The 17,002-nt window shown below is 42.1% G+C and overlaps 1 protein-coding gene across 2 annotated transcripts in view; it reads left to right on the top strand.

Annotated features, from left to right (window-relative positions):
• Positions 1-10,197, top strand: part of bap1 (BRCA1 associated protein-1 (ubiquitin carboxy-terminal hydrolase)) — a 68,135-nt gene extending 57,938 nt beyond the window's left edge. Inside the window, exons 14-17 of one of the 2 annotated variants that reach the window (XM_048548200.1) lie at positions 20-192; positions 7,853-7,945; positions 8,462-8,534; positions 9,397-10,197. In XM_048548200.1, coding sequence (XP_048404157.1) covers positions 20-192; positions 7,853-7,945; positions 8,462-8,534; positions 9,397-9,530 — 473 coding nt within the window. In that variant the 3' untranslated portion in view covers positions 9,531-10,197. The remainder of the gene's footprint in view (positions 1-19; positions 193-7,852; positions 7,946-8,461; positions 8,535-9,396) is intronic. The other variant, XM_059649494.1, reaches the window with a different exon arrangement.
• The last annotated feature ends 6,805 nt before the right edge of the window (positions 10,198-17,002 follow it).

Genomic DNA, 17,002 nt, shown 5'->3' with positions numbered 1-17,002 from the left:
GTCACCTCTTTGGTTGTAGAGCAACAGAAAACAGACTCCATCAAAAGCTCACCATTACCTCACTGTGCAGACAGACTGACGGAAGTTAAAATGGAGGATGGAAAAGAGTCCCCCGGGTCCTGCGACAGGAAGGAGAAATATTCAGGGAGTGGAACAAATGAACAAAATATTGCAGAAAAATATTCCCCTAAAGTAAGTGACTAATACCTGTTTAATTGATGGAATGATTCACATAGATAAGTAGGTTATCGCACTATCTGGTTATGAGCAGCATTTTTTTCATTCACTAATGGGATGTGGGAGTTGCCAGCTGGACCAGCATTTATTGCCTGTCCCTAACAGCCCTTGAGAAGGTGGTGGAGAGCTACTTTCTTTAGCTGCTGCAGTTCATATATTATAGGTAGACCCTCAAAGCCATAGGGAGAGAATTCCAGGATGTTGATCCAGTGACACTGAAGGAACAGTGAGGTATTTCTAAATCAGGACGGCGAGTGGTTTGGAGGGTAACTTGCAGCTGATAATGTTCCCATGTATCTGCTGCCCTTGTCCTTCTAGATGGTAGTGGTCATGGGTTTGGTAAGTGCTATGTAAGGAACCTTGGTGAGTTGCTGCCATGCACATCATGGTAGAAGGAGTGGACGTTTGTGAGTATGGTGCCAATCAAGTGGACTGCTTTGTCCTGGATGGTGTCAGGCTTCTTGAGTATTCTTAGAGCTGCAATATTTTTAGCTTGTGCCTTGCAGCTGGTGGATAGTCTTTGGGGAATCAGGAAGGCAGTTACTCATTGCAGGATTCCAAACCTCTGACCTGCTTTTCTAACCACTGTGCTAATGTGGAAGTACAGTTGAGTTTCTGGTCAATGGCAACCCCCAGGAAGTTGATAGTAGGGAATTCAGTGAAGGTAATGCCATTAGAATGTCAAGGGGCATTGGTTGGATTCTTTCTTTCTGGAGATGGTCATTGCCTGGCATCTGTGTGACAGGAATGTTATTTGCCATTTGTCAGCCCAAACTTGGATATTATCCAGGACTTGCCGCATTTGAACGTGAACTACTTCAATATCTGAGGAGTCACAAATTGTGCTGAACATTGTACAGTTGTCAGCAAACACCCCTATGATGACCTTATGATGGATGGATCATTGATGAAGCAGCTGAAGGTGATTGAGCCTAGGACACCACCCTGAAGGTCTGCAGAGATGTCCTGGAGCTGAGGTGACTGACCTCTGACAACCGCAATCATCTTCCTATGTGCCAAGTCTGGCCTCAACCAGCAGAGATTTTTGCCCCCAATTCCCACTGACTCCTGTTTTGCCAGTGCTCCTTGATGCCACACTCGGTAGAATGCGGCCTTGATATCACCTCTGGAATTCAGCTCTTCTGTCCACCTTTAAACCAAGGCTATAAGGAGGTCAGAAGCTGAGTGCCCCTGACAGAACCCCACTGGATGCCATTCAGCAAGTTATTGCTGAGCACATGATGCTTGATAGCACTGTTGATGACACTATTGGAGAGGGATTTTAAAGAGGAGACTGAGTTCCACGTCCAGTAGCACAAATCAATCTCTATCCAGAGTTCCTTTACCACATGCTGGGAGAGGCCAGAGACCGCTCCAAATCTGGCTTTCACTTGGTGCCCAGCTGCCCGGTTGACCACAGCTCAGATAAGAGGTCAGTGACACTATCTTTCCCAATAAAGTAGAGGATATTTATATAAAGCACGTTACCATGGGTACATGCAACATTGACATAGTTGCCCTGCCATGTCCGGTCTGATCTACACATCCAATACTTTGAATACATGATCAATAGTGGACAATTTCATGGTCCACCTTAGGTCCTTCCATCGTCTTGTGATGTTTGGCAGACCCCTATCAAGTATCCTTGGGCTGTTACAATTATTGACCACATTCTAACACTGACTGTGATGTGCCTTCCTAGACATTTGCCAGCTGCATCATATACTTGCTTATTACTAATGAGTTTTCAAATTCGGTCATGCAATTCATATCCCTTACTGATCTTAGTACAAAAGATTAAAAAAAATTAATTTCTACCAGTTGTTGTAATGTTTGTAATATCAGCTCTAATATAAAATTATTTATAAAGTTATTCACACTTAAACCTAATACTATGTTTCTGTGACATAGCTAACAATTTCAGGAGCAGCTTTCCCTTTATCGGGCTGGTAAAGCAGCAGTTGTTTATTATGTTTCAAAATTGTTCCCCCCTCCCCGGCTATGTTTTTTATCTCTTGAGGTTATCCTGTTTATACCTTTGTGTTCTAATCTTTGTTAATGGAGAAATAAGTTTCTTCAAGGGTGTTTATTGAAACTAGCCTCTGTACCCAAGGCTGACTGCTTTCAGAAATTGAATTCCCCAACGTCTAATAAATTTAAGCTTCTATTCTTGTATAAATGTGTGTCAACTGTTATATGTAATTATAGTTATCTAAGAAGTCTCAACTATTTCTACTTCATTTAAAAAACAGAAATCTCAAATCAGATGGTTTTCACCTCAGCTGCCTTTTCAGAGTCTTACTGTTTGTATTCTAGTCCTATCTTAGTTAAGACTCAGACATTTTGTTGTCTGGCTGCGAAGGCCATGATTTGAGCTAAATGAAATGATACATCAGCTAAAATTTCCTTCGATTGTCTGTGCCCGTTAAAATGAAAACCCCTATAGTTATTTTGTCATATTCTGCCACGGGCAACTACAGTAGACACTTTCCATCCCTTTAGTGATGATCAAAAGTAAACTGATGGGCCAGTGATTGCCGGGTTGGATTTGTCCTTTTTTTTTGTGTATAGACATACCTGGGCAATTTTCCATATCATCAAGTAGATGCTAGTGTTGTGACAATACTGAAAGAGCTTCGCGAGGGGAGTGCCAAGATTTGGAACATGTGTCTTAAGTACTATTGGCAAAATGCTGTCAGAGTTCAGATCCCATGCCTCCAACCTTTTGATTCACATGAAATGGATTGAGTTGGCTGAAAACTGGCATCTGTGATGCCAGGGTCTTCTCGAGGAGATGATGGCCTCATGGTATTGTCGCTAAATTAGTAATCCAGAATGTTAGGAGGATCTGGATTCAAATCCCGCCATGGCAGAAGATGGAATTTGAATCAGTAAAAATCTTACCACAATGACCATGAAACCAGTTGGTTGTCATAAAAATCAATCTGGTTCATTAATGTCCTTTAGGGAAGGAAACTAATGTCCTTATCTGGTCTCACCTTCATGTGGCCTCCTTCTATTCACCTTCAACTTTATACATTCCTTAACTTTATACATTCCTTAACTTCATAAGTGGGCCATTATTGGTTTATCCCTTTCTTAGAATCTTTTCTCTTTACCAGGATGTATTTTTGCTGAGTCATGCATTACCTCCTTAAATGTCTGCCACTGCTTCCTTGCTGTCATTCCTGCCATACTATCTGCGCAGCAAACGTTAGCTAACTCTATCCTCATTTCATTATAATTCCCTTTTAATATGTTAAACACAGTTGTTTCTGACCCAAGTTTCTCACTCTGAAACTGAATAGTAAATTCTATCATGCTACTTCCTAGGTGATCTTTTACTCAGTGGTAATTTATTAAACTTGCCGCATTGTCCATTACCAGTTCCAAGGTAGTCCACTCCCTGTTGGGACTAGGAAACTATTATTAATGCACTCTGAAGTAATTGTCATTGCAACCCTTTCCAATTTGATTAACCCAATCAACATGAAGTTTAAAGTAACCCATAATTATCACTCAATTTTTTTTGCATGAACCTATTATTGTTGATTCATAGTCTTGCCCACAAAGTGGCTACTCATTGGGGTATCTCTCTACCACTCTCACCAATGTCTTTTTTCTTAACCTCCCGTAAAACAGACACTACATAATCCCATTATCACCACTACATAATCCGAGTCTAGATGATCTCCCACAACTGTTAGAATTTCATCTCTTATTAGTAGTGCTACTTCACCAACTTTTCCATCACTCCTGTCTCTTCTAAGGGTCAAATGTTCCTGGATGTTAGGTTCCCCATTTTGATCTCCTTGTAACCATGTTGCTGCAGTAACTACAAGATCATATTCATTCAATTCAATTTGAGCCGTTGGTTTGTCTACCTTAGTCCGAAAGTTTCCTGCATGAAGATACAAAGCCTTTAAGTTTGTTTCATTGTTCACTTTCCCTGCACAGTTCTGGTTTCTTGGTACAATGTCACATTCACACATTCTGTCCATTCCTTCTATTTTCTGTTAACAATCCACCCCATTAATATCCTGCAATCCTACCTTCTCCTTTATCTTCGGTTTTATAATTTTTCCATGCAACTGACCTCCCCACCCCACTACTTAGTTTCAAGCCTTAACTACAGCTCCCCCACGCTATTTAGTTTCAAGCCCTAACAACATCCCAAGCTATCCAGTTTGCTAGGACTGTGATCCTAGCATGATTCAGGTAGAGCCTGTCCCATTGGAACAGCCTTTTCAGTACTGGTGCCAATGTCTCATGAATTCAGACTTATATCTCCCACACTAGTCTTTGAGCCACGCATTTACCTCTTTAATTTTGTTGACCCAGTGCAAATTTGCTTGTGGCTCAGATATTAATCCAGATATTATTGCATTTTTGATTGTGCTTTTTAATTTAGCCCCTAGCTGCTCATATTCCCTCAGCAGAATCACTCTCCTCTTTCTACCAATATTGTATCTATCTTGGCCATGACAAGTGGATCTTTCCCCTCCTATTCCAAGTTCCTCTGCAGTCCCGATGAGATATCATTAACCAAGGCACCAGAGGGTTTTTGGGACTCTCAGTCCTGGTCATAGTGAACAGTGCTGTTCACCTGCCTATACTATGCCCGTTCACAACTACATTTCTCTTTTCTCCACCCCACCCCTTGAATAGCTCCGTACTATGGTGCTATAGTCAATTTGATCATCCTCCCTGCAGCCCTCACTCTCATACACAAGGAACAAGAATCTCAAACCTGTTAGACAAGCTCAAGGACTGAGGCTTCTTCAGCACTACCTCCTGGATCCCTCTATCTGCCTCACTCATAGTTACACCCTCCTGTCCCCTGACCACTGACCAGATTCTTGGTAGTTGATCTAAAAGCTGTGACTGCTTCCTGAAACAACAGTGTCCAGGTAACTCTCTCTCTCTCTGATGTGTTGCTGCGTTTGAATCTCGGACTCTAGCCCATCAACTCTGAGCCAGAGATCCTCAAGCAGCTGACACTTGTTCCTGATGTAGTCACTATAAACTACAGTTGGGTTCACCAAATCCCACATCATGCACGTACAACACATCACTTGTCCCTGCATATCTATTTTGTTAACTTAGTTCTAAAATTTTTATTTTAAGAATTTCCTTCTGGTCTTTTAGTTTTAATTTGTATGTAGTTCTTCCATTTACCTTCAATCTGAAAATAACCTATTGCCAACAGTCAAAATAGTTGTCATTTTCAATCGAAGGGCTTACAGTTTTACAGTGATATCATGCTTTGTTTTATGCTGAGCTCCGATCCTGGACTTCAGTGTATACTGTTAAAAGACATTACAAACTATGAACCAAATAGCCTGCAAAAAAGCTGCTCTGCACTTCTGCACTGAATTCCCACGCTGTGTCCAAAATTCCTGAACTGTGTACTTATTTCGGATGTGATCTCCTCCTCATGATCATGCAAAACTTACTGCCCATCAGCAAGAGTGAGCAGCTCTCCTGACTGAACTAGCCAAGTCCTAAAGGACATTGCTACTGGACTGGGTCTGCTGCCTGTTGCAGATACATCTGTCAATGACAGATTGGTAAGAGTGGAAACAAAGTCTTGGCTTTATGGGATAACAAAGTGTGAAGCTGGATGAACACAGCAGGTCAAGCAGCATCTCAGGAGCCCAAAAGCTGACGTTTTGGGCCTAGACCCTCTCTGATGAAGGGTCTAGGCCCAAAACGTCAGCTTTTGTGCTCCTATGATGCTGCTTGGCCTGCTGTGTTTATCCAGCTTCACACTTTTGTTATCTTGGATTCTCCAGCATCTGCAGTTCCCATTATCTCTTGGCTTTATGGGAATGCCCTCCATCGTGCCTGGTGCTTTGCGGTGCTAAATGAGATAGACTTTGAACACACTGGGCACACACGAGAAGCTGTGGACAATCAGCAGCAGCTGAACTCTAAAACAATCCACAACCTCGTGGCCTGACATATCCCCTATTATACCATTATATTAAGCCAAGGAACCAACCCTGGTTGAGAGTGCAGGAGGGCATGCCAGGAGCATCACCAAGCATACCTAGAAATGAGGTGTCAACCTGGTGAAGTCACCAAAAAGGAAGACTTAGCGGAGGAGGCAATGGCCCAGTTGTATTATCGGCGGACCGTTAATCCCAGAGACCCAGATAACATTCAGGGTTCGAATCCCGCCACGGCAGTTGGTGGAATTTGAATTCAATAAATATCTGGAATTAAGAATCCAATGATGCCCGTGAATCCATTGTCGATTGTTGGAAAATCCCGTCTGGTTCACTAATGTCCTTTAGGGAAGGAAACTGTCATCCTTACCTGGTCTGGCCTACATGTGACTCCAGACCCAGAGCATTGTGGTTGATTCTTAGCCTCCCTCTGGGTAATTAGGGATGGGCAATAAAAGCTACGTAGCCAGCGACGCCCTCATCCCATGAATGAATAAAGAAAAAAATAATCTACCACATGAAAGAACGTTCCAAGTATAATCTGTTCTTCATTCTAGCTTGTCTTGGTGTCAGAGCAGTGGTAAGTTCTGTAAAGCTAGTTTCACCTCCCTTAAGAAGACTCAGAGTTAACTAGAAATCTGTAACTGATGCTTTCAGTAAGCGATGTTAGATGGACTTTGGTTATGAGTGACAGGCCACGGTAATAGTAAATATCTGACAACCCTGAAATATAACCTCAAAAGAGGTATCCACTTCAACAAAGGAGAGAGCAAGCTAGGTCTAGTTAAATATCATCAACTGTGTTTTTGCAAATGTTATTCTCTTACTTGGGATGGCTGCAAACCTGTGCAATTGTATTGACTTTCTGGTTACTACGGCAATTAATCATATCGATTCCGCAGCTAGGGCAGTGCTTCCCACTCAGTGGAACACGACCCGCAGTGAGACTGAGAGATGAGATTCTGGAGGTTGCGTGCTGTGAGACCAGGACTCTGTGGTAACAGTGGCAAGGTCCCTTTAAATCCTCGTTTCTTTTAAAATGGTCAGCATGGACCAACTGATCATTGTGGGCTAATTCTTAGTAGAAAAATAAAGCAGTAGCAGTTTTTAAAAATGCCAGAAGATTAAAATATCTGCCTCCACCTTCTCAGTCCAGTGTTCCCACAAGTCTCTCTGTCTGTCTCCACCTCCCTGACTCCACCCCGCCGCGCGCGCGCACACACACACACACACACACACACACACACACACACACACACACACACACACACACACACACACACACACACACACACACACAATCCTTGCATAACAGTGGTAAGGGAAGAGAGTGTTCCCCTGACTATCCAGGTGTGAATTGCTTCAAGAGACAGTATTCAGGTTGATTTACTATATGCAGTGATGGCCATTTATATTTGTAGTTAGTGAGTGGATAAGGCAACAATCTATGATAAACACAATTAAGGCACATTTACGCTCAGGCAGTGAGAAAAGTCAAACTTTAATGAAAAGCAAAGCTGGAATCATTTTGTTTCTGTATTTGTTACACTTTACTTTTTAATAGGTGGAGACAGAGAGATGGTGTTGTATTAATTGGGAGCGAGCTGAGTCCTTTCTGGAAATGCAGCCCCTTTCCCCTTTACCAATTTTTGTGTCGTTCCCAGGAGCTGTTGGCATTATTGAAATGCGTGGAGGCCGAGATCTCTAACTGTGAGATATGCCTTAAGGAGGAAGTGGAAAAACGCAAGAAGTATAAGGTGAACGGAAATGATAGCTAATATCTCTCTCTCTTTCTCTAATGTTCTCTCACTCACACCGAATATATACAGTGCAAGCAATTTGTACTGTCAGCCACTCAATCTCAAACTTCTCATGTTTTGCATTCACCTCTGAGAAAGATGCATTCTTGACCGACAGTCCAACCTGAGTCACTGGGAATGGCCTTTCACTTCAGCAACCAAACAGAATGGCTGGTAGCAAATCAGCTGCCTGTTTTGGATCCTGCCCAAGTTTGTTTTTGGTTCAAGTCTTGCGGGAAGGAAGCAAGGCTGTAAGTTGTTTTTCTCGTCTTCCTTGACTTCAATGGAAGTGGAAAAAATGAAGGGGAAAATAATCTTTGAATTGCTGGGGCTACAGCTGAGCTGTAACAATCGACATATATTAGGTAAAATGTCACTGCTGGGCGTCAGGTATTAAATTGTCACTTATTTGTTTCACTGACGTTTTAATAAGCAGTTTCTCAGTAACCATTTCTTTGTACCACTTTTGACCAGATTGATGACCAGCGAAGAACCCACAATTATGATGAGTTCATCTGTACGTTCATCTCTATGCTTTCTCAAGAAGGTAAGGGACTGTTTGTCAAAACCTTAAGGCTGTTTGAGGTCCTTACCAATAGGGAAGAGCATTGCTACAAATAACCACTTATGGTTAATTTATAGCCTGACCTTCTGGTTTCTGTATACAAGTGCATGGCATGTTGCAGTCTCAACAACTTTGCATCCTTCAACGTGACACTTTATGGCACTAAACCTTGACTTAATATATGCACTGGGAGTTAGTAAAAGCTGTGTCTTAAAGTTAACCTGTGCATTGTCATCTTTCTGCCCTTGCAGAGTGCACCCTCATGGTGCAAGTGTTATTTGCTCCTTTTCTAACCTAGCCCCGTCCTCAGTAAGAACAATAAGCTCTGTAGTGTTTCAATCATCAGTGCTAAAATCTACTTTCATAATGAGCGCACAATGTTAACAGCATGAAAGCCTGGAGGGAGCATTTTTACTTTAACAACTCAAAACCATGAACATTGTTGCACATGTAATGTTGCGATGAGGAAACTTGTGGGTAGGACCTTTAAGTCAGTTAAAATCACTCAAGTCATCTGTGGGCAGTGCAGTGTTAGCAGCTCAGCTCATGCAGAGAATGTAATCAAAAGAAAAATGTCCAGTACTTTGAATGGAAACCACACCTTCCAGGCTCCTCATCCCTTCCCAGATGGACATTTGTAATTTGATGTTAGTATTGGTCAAGAATATTATTGTGTGGGTAGTCTGGGTGCTAGTTCATGTGGGGAAAACGATGTGGTTAGCCAACAGGGTCACACTCCACAATGTGGAATGGAAATGTTTCTCAGGTCACTGCTCCCTAAGATGAGCATCCAATCTAACGGATCCCTGAGTTATTGATTACCATTGTTTCAATTTCCCGACAGGAATGCTGGCCAGCCTCGTAGAGCAGAACATCTCAGTGCGGAGGAGACAGGGCGTCAGTATCGGGCGCCTTCACAAACAGCGCAAGCCAGACAGGCGGAAACGTTCCCGGCCGTACAAAGCTAAGCGACAGTGACACTTGCAGCCCCACGTGCGCCCAGGCACCTGCGCCTTCAGCATTGACCCACCCATCCCTGCAAGACTGGCAAACAGCAGCTCTTGACTGAGGTTGCGTGTGCTGGATTCAGCTGGCGGAGCTGTGCATTCCCTTTACGGACACGCGGCTGGAATGCAAGATAATTACACTAACTTCGGGTCTGGTTTGAAAAGTTGAACCGTCAACCATCCACCAAAACCTTGCATGGGATCAGTCAGTAGTGGGGCCACTGGTATGAAGCAGCTGCCTTCTAATAATGAACCAACTGTAGACAGGATCTGTGTGCTGTTCCCAGCAGTGTTCAATGCTTGCAAGCAGGACAGTTCTGAATACATGGGAATTACAACCTTGTTCGTCATTCTGTAAACACTGTCTGAATTTGCTCCATTTTATCGTCTCTCCGTTGTGCACCATCCAAATTCAAACTTTCCTCCGAATTCCCTGTTGTCTTTGGAAGTGCATTTTTACAGGGGATTTGCTAAAGGACCACTGTTACACGTCTGGCCACTGATTGAGTACCTGAAGGAACTAGGTTGCTTGACCTGCGATGAACTACCGTGGGAATAAACCAAAACTGTGGAATAAAGCCCTGTTTATTCAAAGGGTAACAATTCCGATTTTGAGTTAAATGCCAGTTCAAATTAAAGAGCACTTTTTAAAAAAAAAACGTTGGGTGTAGTCAGTGATCAGTTAAAACCGGTCTGGATTAAAAGGAAACAGTTCCTGCGTTTGAAATGGAAAGTCGTTTGGTGAGATTGTGATGTGTTGATGCCATACAGTCATAAAGAACAGAAACAGACCCTTCAGCCCATCTAGTCCATGCAAACCATGCTCCCAAACCAAAGTAGTTCCACCTCCCTGTGTTTGGCCCATATCCCTCCAAACCTTTCCTATTCATGTCCTTACCCAAATGTCTTCTAAATGTTGTAATTGTACCTGCATCCACCACTTCCTCTCGCAGTTCATTCTACACACAAACCACTGTGTGTGTGTGTGTGTGTGTGTGTGTTTAAAAAAAAGTTGCCTCTCATGTTTTATATCTTTCTCCTCTCGCCTTAAAAAGATGCCCCCCTAGTTTTGAAATCCCCTACTCTCGGGAAATGACCCTTGATATTCAACTTGTCAATGATTTCACAAACCTTTTTAAAGTTCCCCATCCCTTCAACCTCCTACGCTTTAGTGAAAAAAATCCCAGCCTATCTTTATAACTCAAATCTTCTGTTCCCACAACATCCAAGTAAATCTTTCCTGAACTCTCTCTAATTTAATAAATATCCTCCATAGATAGAGCAGGGTAAGCAGAACTGTACACAGTACTCCAGAAGAGGAGATAATGGGAACTGCAGATGCTGGAGAATCCGAGATAACAAAGTGCGGAGCTGGATGAACACAGCAGGCCAATGCAGCATCTTAGGAGCACAAAAGCTGACGTTTCGGGCCTAGACCCCCTCTGATGCAGTGTCTAGGCCCGAAATGTCAGCTTTTGTGTTCCTAAGATGCTGCTTGGCCAGCTGTGTTCATCCAGCTCCGCACTTTGTTATCTCGTTTACTCCAGAAGAGGAGTACATTTGACAAGGTGAATACTGTTCACCAGAAACTAGATCTCCCAACGTATTACTGCCTGCTTACCTTTGTTTTATTACAGTCCAGACCTGATTGCAGTCTCCATAAGACCTCATAGGCATAATACTGGAAATATTAGGCATTTTAACAAAAGATGCAAGTAACCTTGTTATTTGTGCCCCAAAATACATTGTGATAAATATTATAGAATCATATAGTACAGAAATGGCCCTTCAGCCCACCAAGCTACTCTAAATCTACACAAGTCCTGCTTTCCAGCATTTGGCCCATAGCCTTGAATGTTATGACATTTTAAGTGCCCATCCAAGTACACTTATTGTAAAGTTGTGATGTTTCCCGCCTTAGCTATCCTCCCAGGCACAGTATTCCAGCTCCTCTTTGTGGAGAAGTTTTCCTCAAACCCTCTCAAAATCTCGTGTCCTCCACCTTAAAATTAAGCCCCACTTGTTATTGACCTGGTTAGGGAGGGAACCATCTGATTTCTATCCATCCCGTCTGTGCTTTTCACAACTGATCCACCTCAGTTTGGTTCCCCTCACCCTGCCCAACCTTCTCTGCTCTAAAGAAGACGACCCGAGCCTGTCCAACTTCTCACAGTTAAACAGTTCCATCCTCATTTGCACATCCTCTGGTGCGATCATAATTTATTTTGCTGTACTTTCCATGGTGGATTTTAAGTATCTCCTTCAGATTTTTGCACTTTATTTTGAACCTTCTTTGACTAAGGTCCAAGTGTGAACTGACTAATTCCAGGTGCAGTATGTAAGGTCTGTGTCCCTTACCAAGTCCCCGCAGGTTCTAACACAGGCTTGTCCAACAGGCAGCCAGTGGCCCACTGAGGGGTCCTATGGGGCCCACTGAGCTGCTGTTTAAAATGCAGGTAAGCGTCACTAGAAGATTTTGCAAGGAGCAGTTCCTTTAATTAGAGCCCTGTTGTCTCTGGTATTTGTTGTTGATAAGCCCAGTGGCAAGGAAAGCAGTCTGTACTTGAAAGGAGCAGTTCGAGGTCTGAAACTGCACCAGCAAGTCTACAGGCCACGGATTGAGAGGGTGCCAGGGATTCGTCTGCCCGAGGAGAAAAGGAATGAGTTGGGGGCTGGCGAGGCTGAGTCGGGCTGAAGAGTTGGCAGGTTTGGGGAGGAGACAGGAAGTTGACAAGGAACGGTGTTTACAGCAAGAGCATGCCCCATGACAGGGGGAGGATCAGCCAGGAGGAAGTGCCTGTTGGCACATTCAAAGCCACCCTGCATTGCTTCGCAGTGGTTGTATCAGCGAGCCTCCAGGATGGGTGTGGGTGTCAGAGGGTGGATTGGTGGTCTGTGTAAGTGAGTGCCTGAGTGAAACTGAGACACCGCCCCATTCTCCCATTCTTCTTGGCCTAACAAAGCCTGCTGGGAAAGGAGGAAGCCTCAGGCTGGAAGGCCAAAACATGAATTCCAAGGGCAGCTGGGAACACGGACTCCACCTCTTCCCTCGGGTCAGGACTTGGGGTATTATCATTTTCTCTCTACCTTTTGCTTTTTAACCTAGAAGACCAAAAAATATTTTATTAGTTATCTCTGATACTTGATACTTCCTCGAACGTTTCTTTTTAATCAATAACTCATGTAAATTGTCAGTTTATTGCTTTGGAATTGATTATTTCTGGAATTCATGTTTGTTGTTGTGGCAAATCTTATATGTGTGAAATTCACTTAGTGACCCCTCCAAATGAAAGAAAATTGAAAGGTAGCCCATCGTATATTTCTCAGAGTGGTGTTTTAAAAAATAAGTGGAGGTTTTGATAAAACTGTACAGGATGCTACTCAGGCCTTAGGCTCCTTTATCTAAGAAAAGATCTACTGCCAATGGAGTCAGTTTGGGGAATGCTCACAAGAACTGATACCAGATATGGGGAGGGATTGCCTTATGAGGAGAGGTTGAGTAGAGTAGGCCTGTACTTTTTAGAATATAGAATAATGAGAGGAGACTTTATTGAAACCTACTTGACAGGGTAGATACAGGTTGCTTCCCCTTGAGCACCAGAGGACACAATCTCAGAATAACGGGTCACAGCTAAGAATGAGATAAGGTGGAATCTCTTTGAGGATAGTGTTTCTGTTCAATGCTTCACTACAGAGGGCTGTTGAAGCTGGGACATTACATGTAGTTAAGGTTAAGGTAGACCTTTAATCTGTGAAGAACTCAAGGGTTATGGGAAAAGGGCAGGAGTTGAGGAATATCAGATCAGCTATGATCTTATTAAATGGTGGGGCACACCTGATGGGCTGAATGGCCTACTGCTTTTACATCTTATGTTCATGTGAAAGAGTTTTCTAATGTAAATACCTATTCACCACAGCGACACCAGCATTCATACCACAAGTTTCAATTGGTTCAGAAATTTTATTTAACATCCTAAAATCAAATAAAAATCTGAAAAAAAAAGTTTTGAGAAACAGTTGGTAAATTAGCCCATACATCCACTTTAGATTTTGATGTATATATTGGCGGCGTTATATTGGGTACAGGAGGCACAATGACAAAATCAGTTCACAGGGGATTCAGCAAAGTGCAAGAAGGATTGTGGAAGACTTTGAGAAAGACATAGAATGGCTAAACAGCTGGCAGATGCCATTTAATGAGGAGACGCTTTCTGAGAGATAAAAGCAATAGGATCAGACAAGCATTTCTGTGGCATTAAATGTAACTCCAGGATGGTGGGTTGCCTCCCTAGTAGCAGAGTCAGGGATGTCATTGGAGCAACGGCGGAGATCCCTCAGGAAAAGGGGGATCAACAAAAAGTCATGGTCCACGTTGGTACTGAGCAACAGGGATGAGGTCCCGATAGCAGATTTTAGGGAGCCTGTAAAGCAATTAAAAAGCAGGACCTCAAGGGCAATCAACTCATGATTTAACCCAGTGCCATGTGCTTGTCAACGTCAGAACAGGAGAACTGGTCAGCTGAATGTGAAGCTAGAGAATGAGTGTAGGAGGGAGTGTATTGGATGGTTTAAGCAGTGGGGCATCTTTGTAGGGAGATTTGCTAATGCGGTTGAGTTGTGTTTGAACTAGCTTGTCAGCGGGGTGGGACCCTGAGGGGTAACCCACATCAGAAAGAAGTAAAGTTGGTCACAGGAAGTAGAAAAGCTATTAGGAAGACTAGAAAACAGAAGAAGCAAAGCAAAGCATATATATATTCAAATGCAGAACAGTGTGGAAAAGATAAAGTTACTGGCATCCTATCTAAATGCACGCAGTGTTTGCAACAAGATAGATATAAACAGATACGATCTACCTGCCATTACCGCTGCATGGTGACCAGGACTGCGATCTAAATACTTAATGATACTTAACATTTAGGAAGCACAGGCAAGAAGGAAACGGTGGTGGATTTACACAGATAATCAATGTTGGATCAGTGCATCAGTAAGGGATGTTCTTCAATTGGAAGAGAAACATGTTAGAATGTGTTTGTTGAAGCTAAGAAACAGCAAGGGCCAACAGACATTGTTTGGAGTTATTTGTAGGTCACCAAACAGTATTGGTAGTGTGGTGCATGGTTGTTAATCAGGACATGAGGGAAGCTTGTAGCAGAGACAGCTCGGTTACCTATCATGGGTGACTTCAAACTGCACATAAACTGAGTAAACAAACTAAGCATGAGAGATGTGGATGACGAGTTTCCGGAGTGCATCAGGGTCGGTTTTCCAGAGCAGTACGTTGACAAGCTGACTAAAGCACAGGCTCCTTTTAGATTTTGTATTTTGTCGTGAAAATGCATGAATTAACAACTTCATTATAAAAGAACATTTCGGGATAAGTGACCACAATATAGTGAAATCTAACATTATATTTGAAAATCTGAGGCAAGGATGTTACTTTTGAATGAGGGAAATTATGAAGGCAAGAGAGACAAATTTGATTGAGGTAGATTGCTAAAATATATTAAAAGGTAATGGAGAGTGATGAAGAACTGTTGCACAGCTTACAGTAACAATATATTGTTTTCAAGGTGGAGAAGCTCAAAAGCTAATGAAGGAAGTTAAAGATTGTGTCAGATTAAAAGAAAAAGTTTAAAATGTTACCAGAAATAACAGTAAATCTGATGATTGAGAGTTTTTAGAAGATGGCAGTGGAGGACCAAGAAGCTGATGAGAAAAGGCAAAATCTAATATGAATGCAATCTTGCAAAACCATTTTTTTTTAGAAATGGACTGTAAAAACTTCTGTACATATGTAAAAAGGAAATGTTTGGCTGAGACAAGGATCGATCCATTACAGACAGTGTCAGGAGAATTTATAATGGGGAACAGAAATGACCAGGAAGCTAAATGATCACTTTGTGTCTGATTCACTGAAGAAAACATAAGAAATCTCTCAGAATTGGAGATTCAAGTGACTAGGGAGAATGAAGAGTTGAAGGAAATTAGTAATAGTAAGAATTGCAGTAGAGAAATTAATGGGGCTGAAAGTTGATAAATCCCCAGGATCTGAAGGTCTATATTCAGCGTGTTGAAGGGGCTGGATGCAGAGATAGTCAATGCATTGATCATTATCTTCCAAAATTTCTCCAAGTTTTGGAACAACACCTGCAGATGCGAATGCCTCCCCATTATCTATGCAAGAAAACACAGAGAACGGCTTACCTGTTAGCCTTCCATCAGTAGTGGGGAAAAGTGCTACAATCTATTATAAAGGATATTGTAAATGAATGCTCAGATAATAATGATCTGACTGGGCATAGCAAGCATAGATTTGCACCTGGGAAGTCGTGTTTGACAAACCTGTCGGAGCTTTTTGAGGATGTTATGAACAAAATTAACAAAGGAGCGTTTGTAGATGTAGTACGCTTGGATTTTCAGAAAGCTTTGTGAGCTTGGTTCACAGATTTAAAGCACATGGGTCAAGAGGTAATGTACTGATGTGGACAAGTAATTGGCTAACACAGAAAACAGGAATAAATGGGTCATTCTCACGTTGGCAGGCTGTTACTAGTGGATTACTGCAAATTCTTGAGATGTTGTGTATGGTGTTTGTAAACAGAGTGTAGACATTGGGATTTGTTGAATTGATGAAATTCAATTTGGTTATTAAGTTGAAATTATATTGGTTTAGGGATAAGGAGATTAAGGAGGTGAACACTTGGCTGAAGGAATGATTTGGGTTCCAAATCATGGGACATGGCACTGACACTGGGACATAAAAGAACTGTACCACAGTAAATAGTTCTCATATCTTTACTCCCCTGGCCAGGTAACCTCACCCAGTCCAATTTATTATCAGCTAAGAGAAATTTGAGATTTTTAAAGGAGCTTAGTTCTCTTTGTCAATTATAGACTGGGTACTGCATTGTAAAGACCTCCCACAGAGGAGCTGTCAACTCAGGGTAGAACCTCCAGGTAAAACATATCTTCAGGTATTTTAGGTTACCGATATCAACATGTAGAATCCCCATTAAGAATCCTAAGATAAGATAAAGCAGAGCAGGTGCTGGAAATCTGAAACAAAAACAGGAATGGCTGGAGAAACTCTGCAGGTCTGGCAGCATCTGTGGAGACTCTATTTTCTCTCTTGTTTTTTGGTTAAAAATTCTCAGATGTTATTATCCAGTGGTGGGTTTGTGACGATATAAGACTGCAACTTTTTAAAAAAACTTATGAATATTTATTGCAGGAATTAGTTTTAAATTACATTACAGGAATAAATATTGTCATAGAATATTAAAAATCGTTCTAACTCGACTTTTCCATTTTTAAATAGATACACATTTAAATCTACCTTAACAACCCTTTTTAGATATTCACAAAAATCATGTTTAAAGCAAACTACTCACAATCCAGCACAGTTTCTGTAGAGTGTCTTTATCTCATCCTTCAAAGGAAGTT

This window comes from Stegostoma tigrinum, chromosome 11 (genome assembly GCF_030684315.1).
Source record: "Stegostoma tigrinum isolate sSteTig4 chromosome 11, sSteTig4.hap1, whole genome shotgun sequence".
Taxonomy (NCBI): domain Eukaryota; kingdom Metazoa; phylum Chordata; class Chondrichthyes; order Orectolobiformes; family Stegostomatidae; genus Stegostoma; species Stegostoma tigrinum.
Note: the sequence above shows the minus strand (reverse complement) of the source record. Positions and strands in the feature narration are given on the sequence as shown.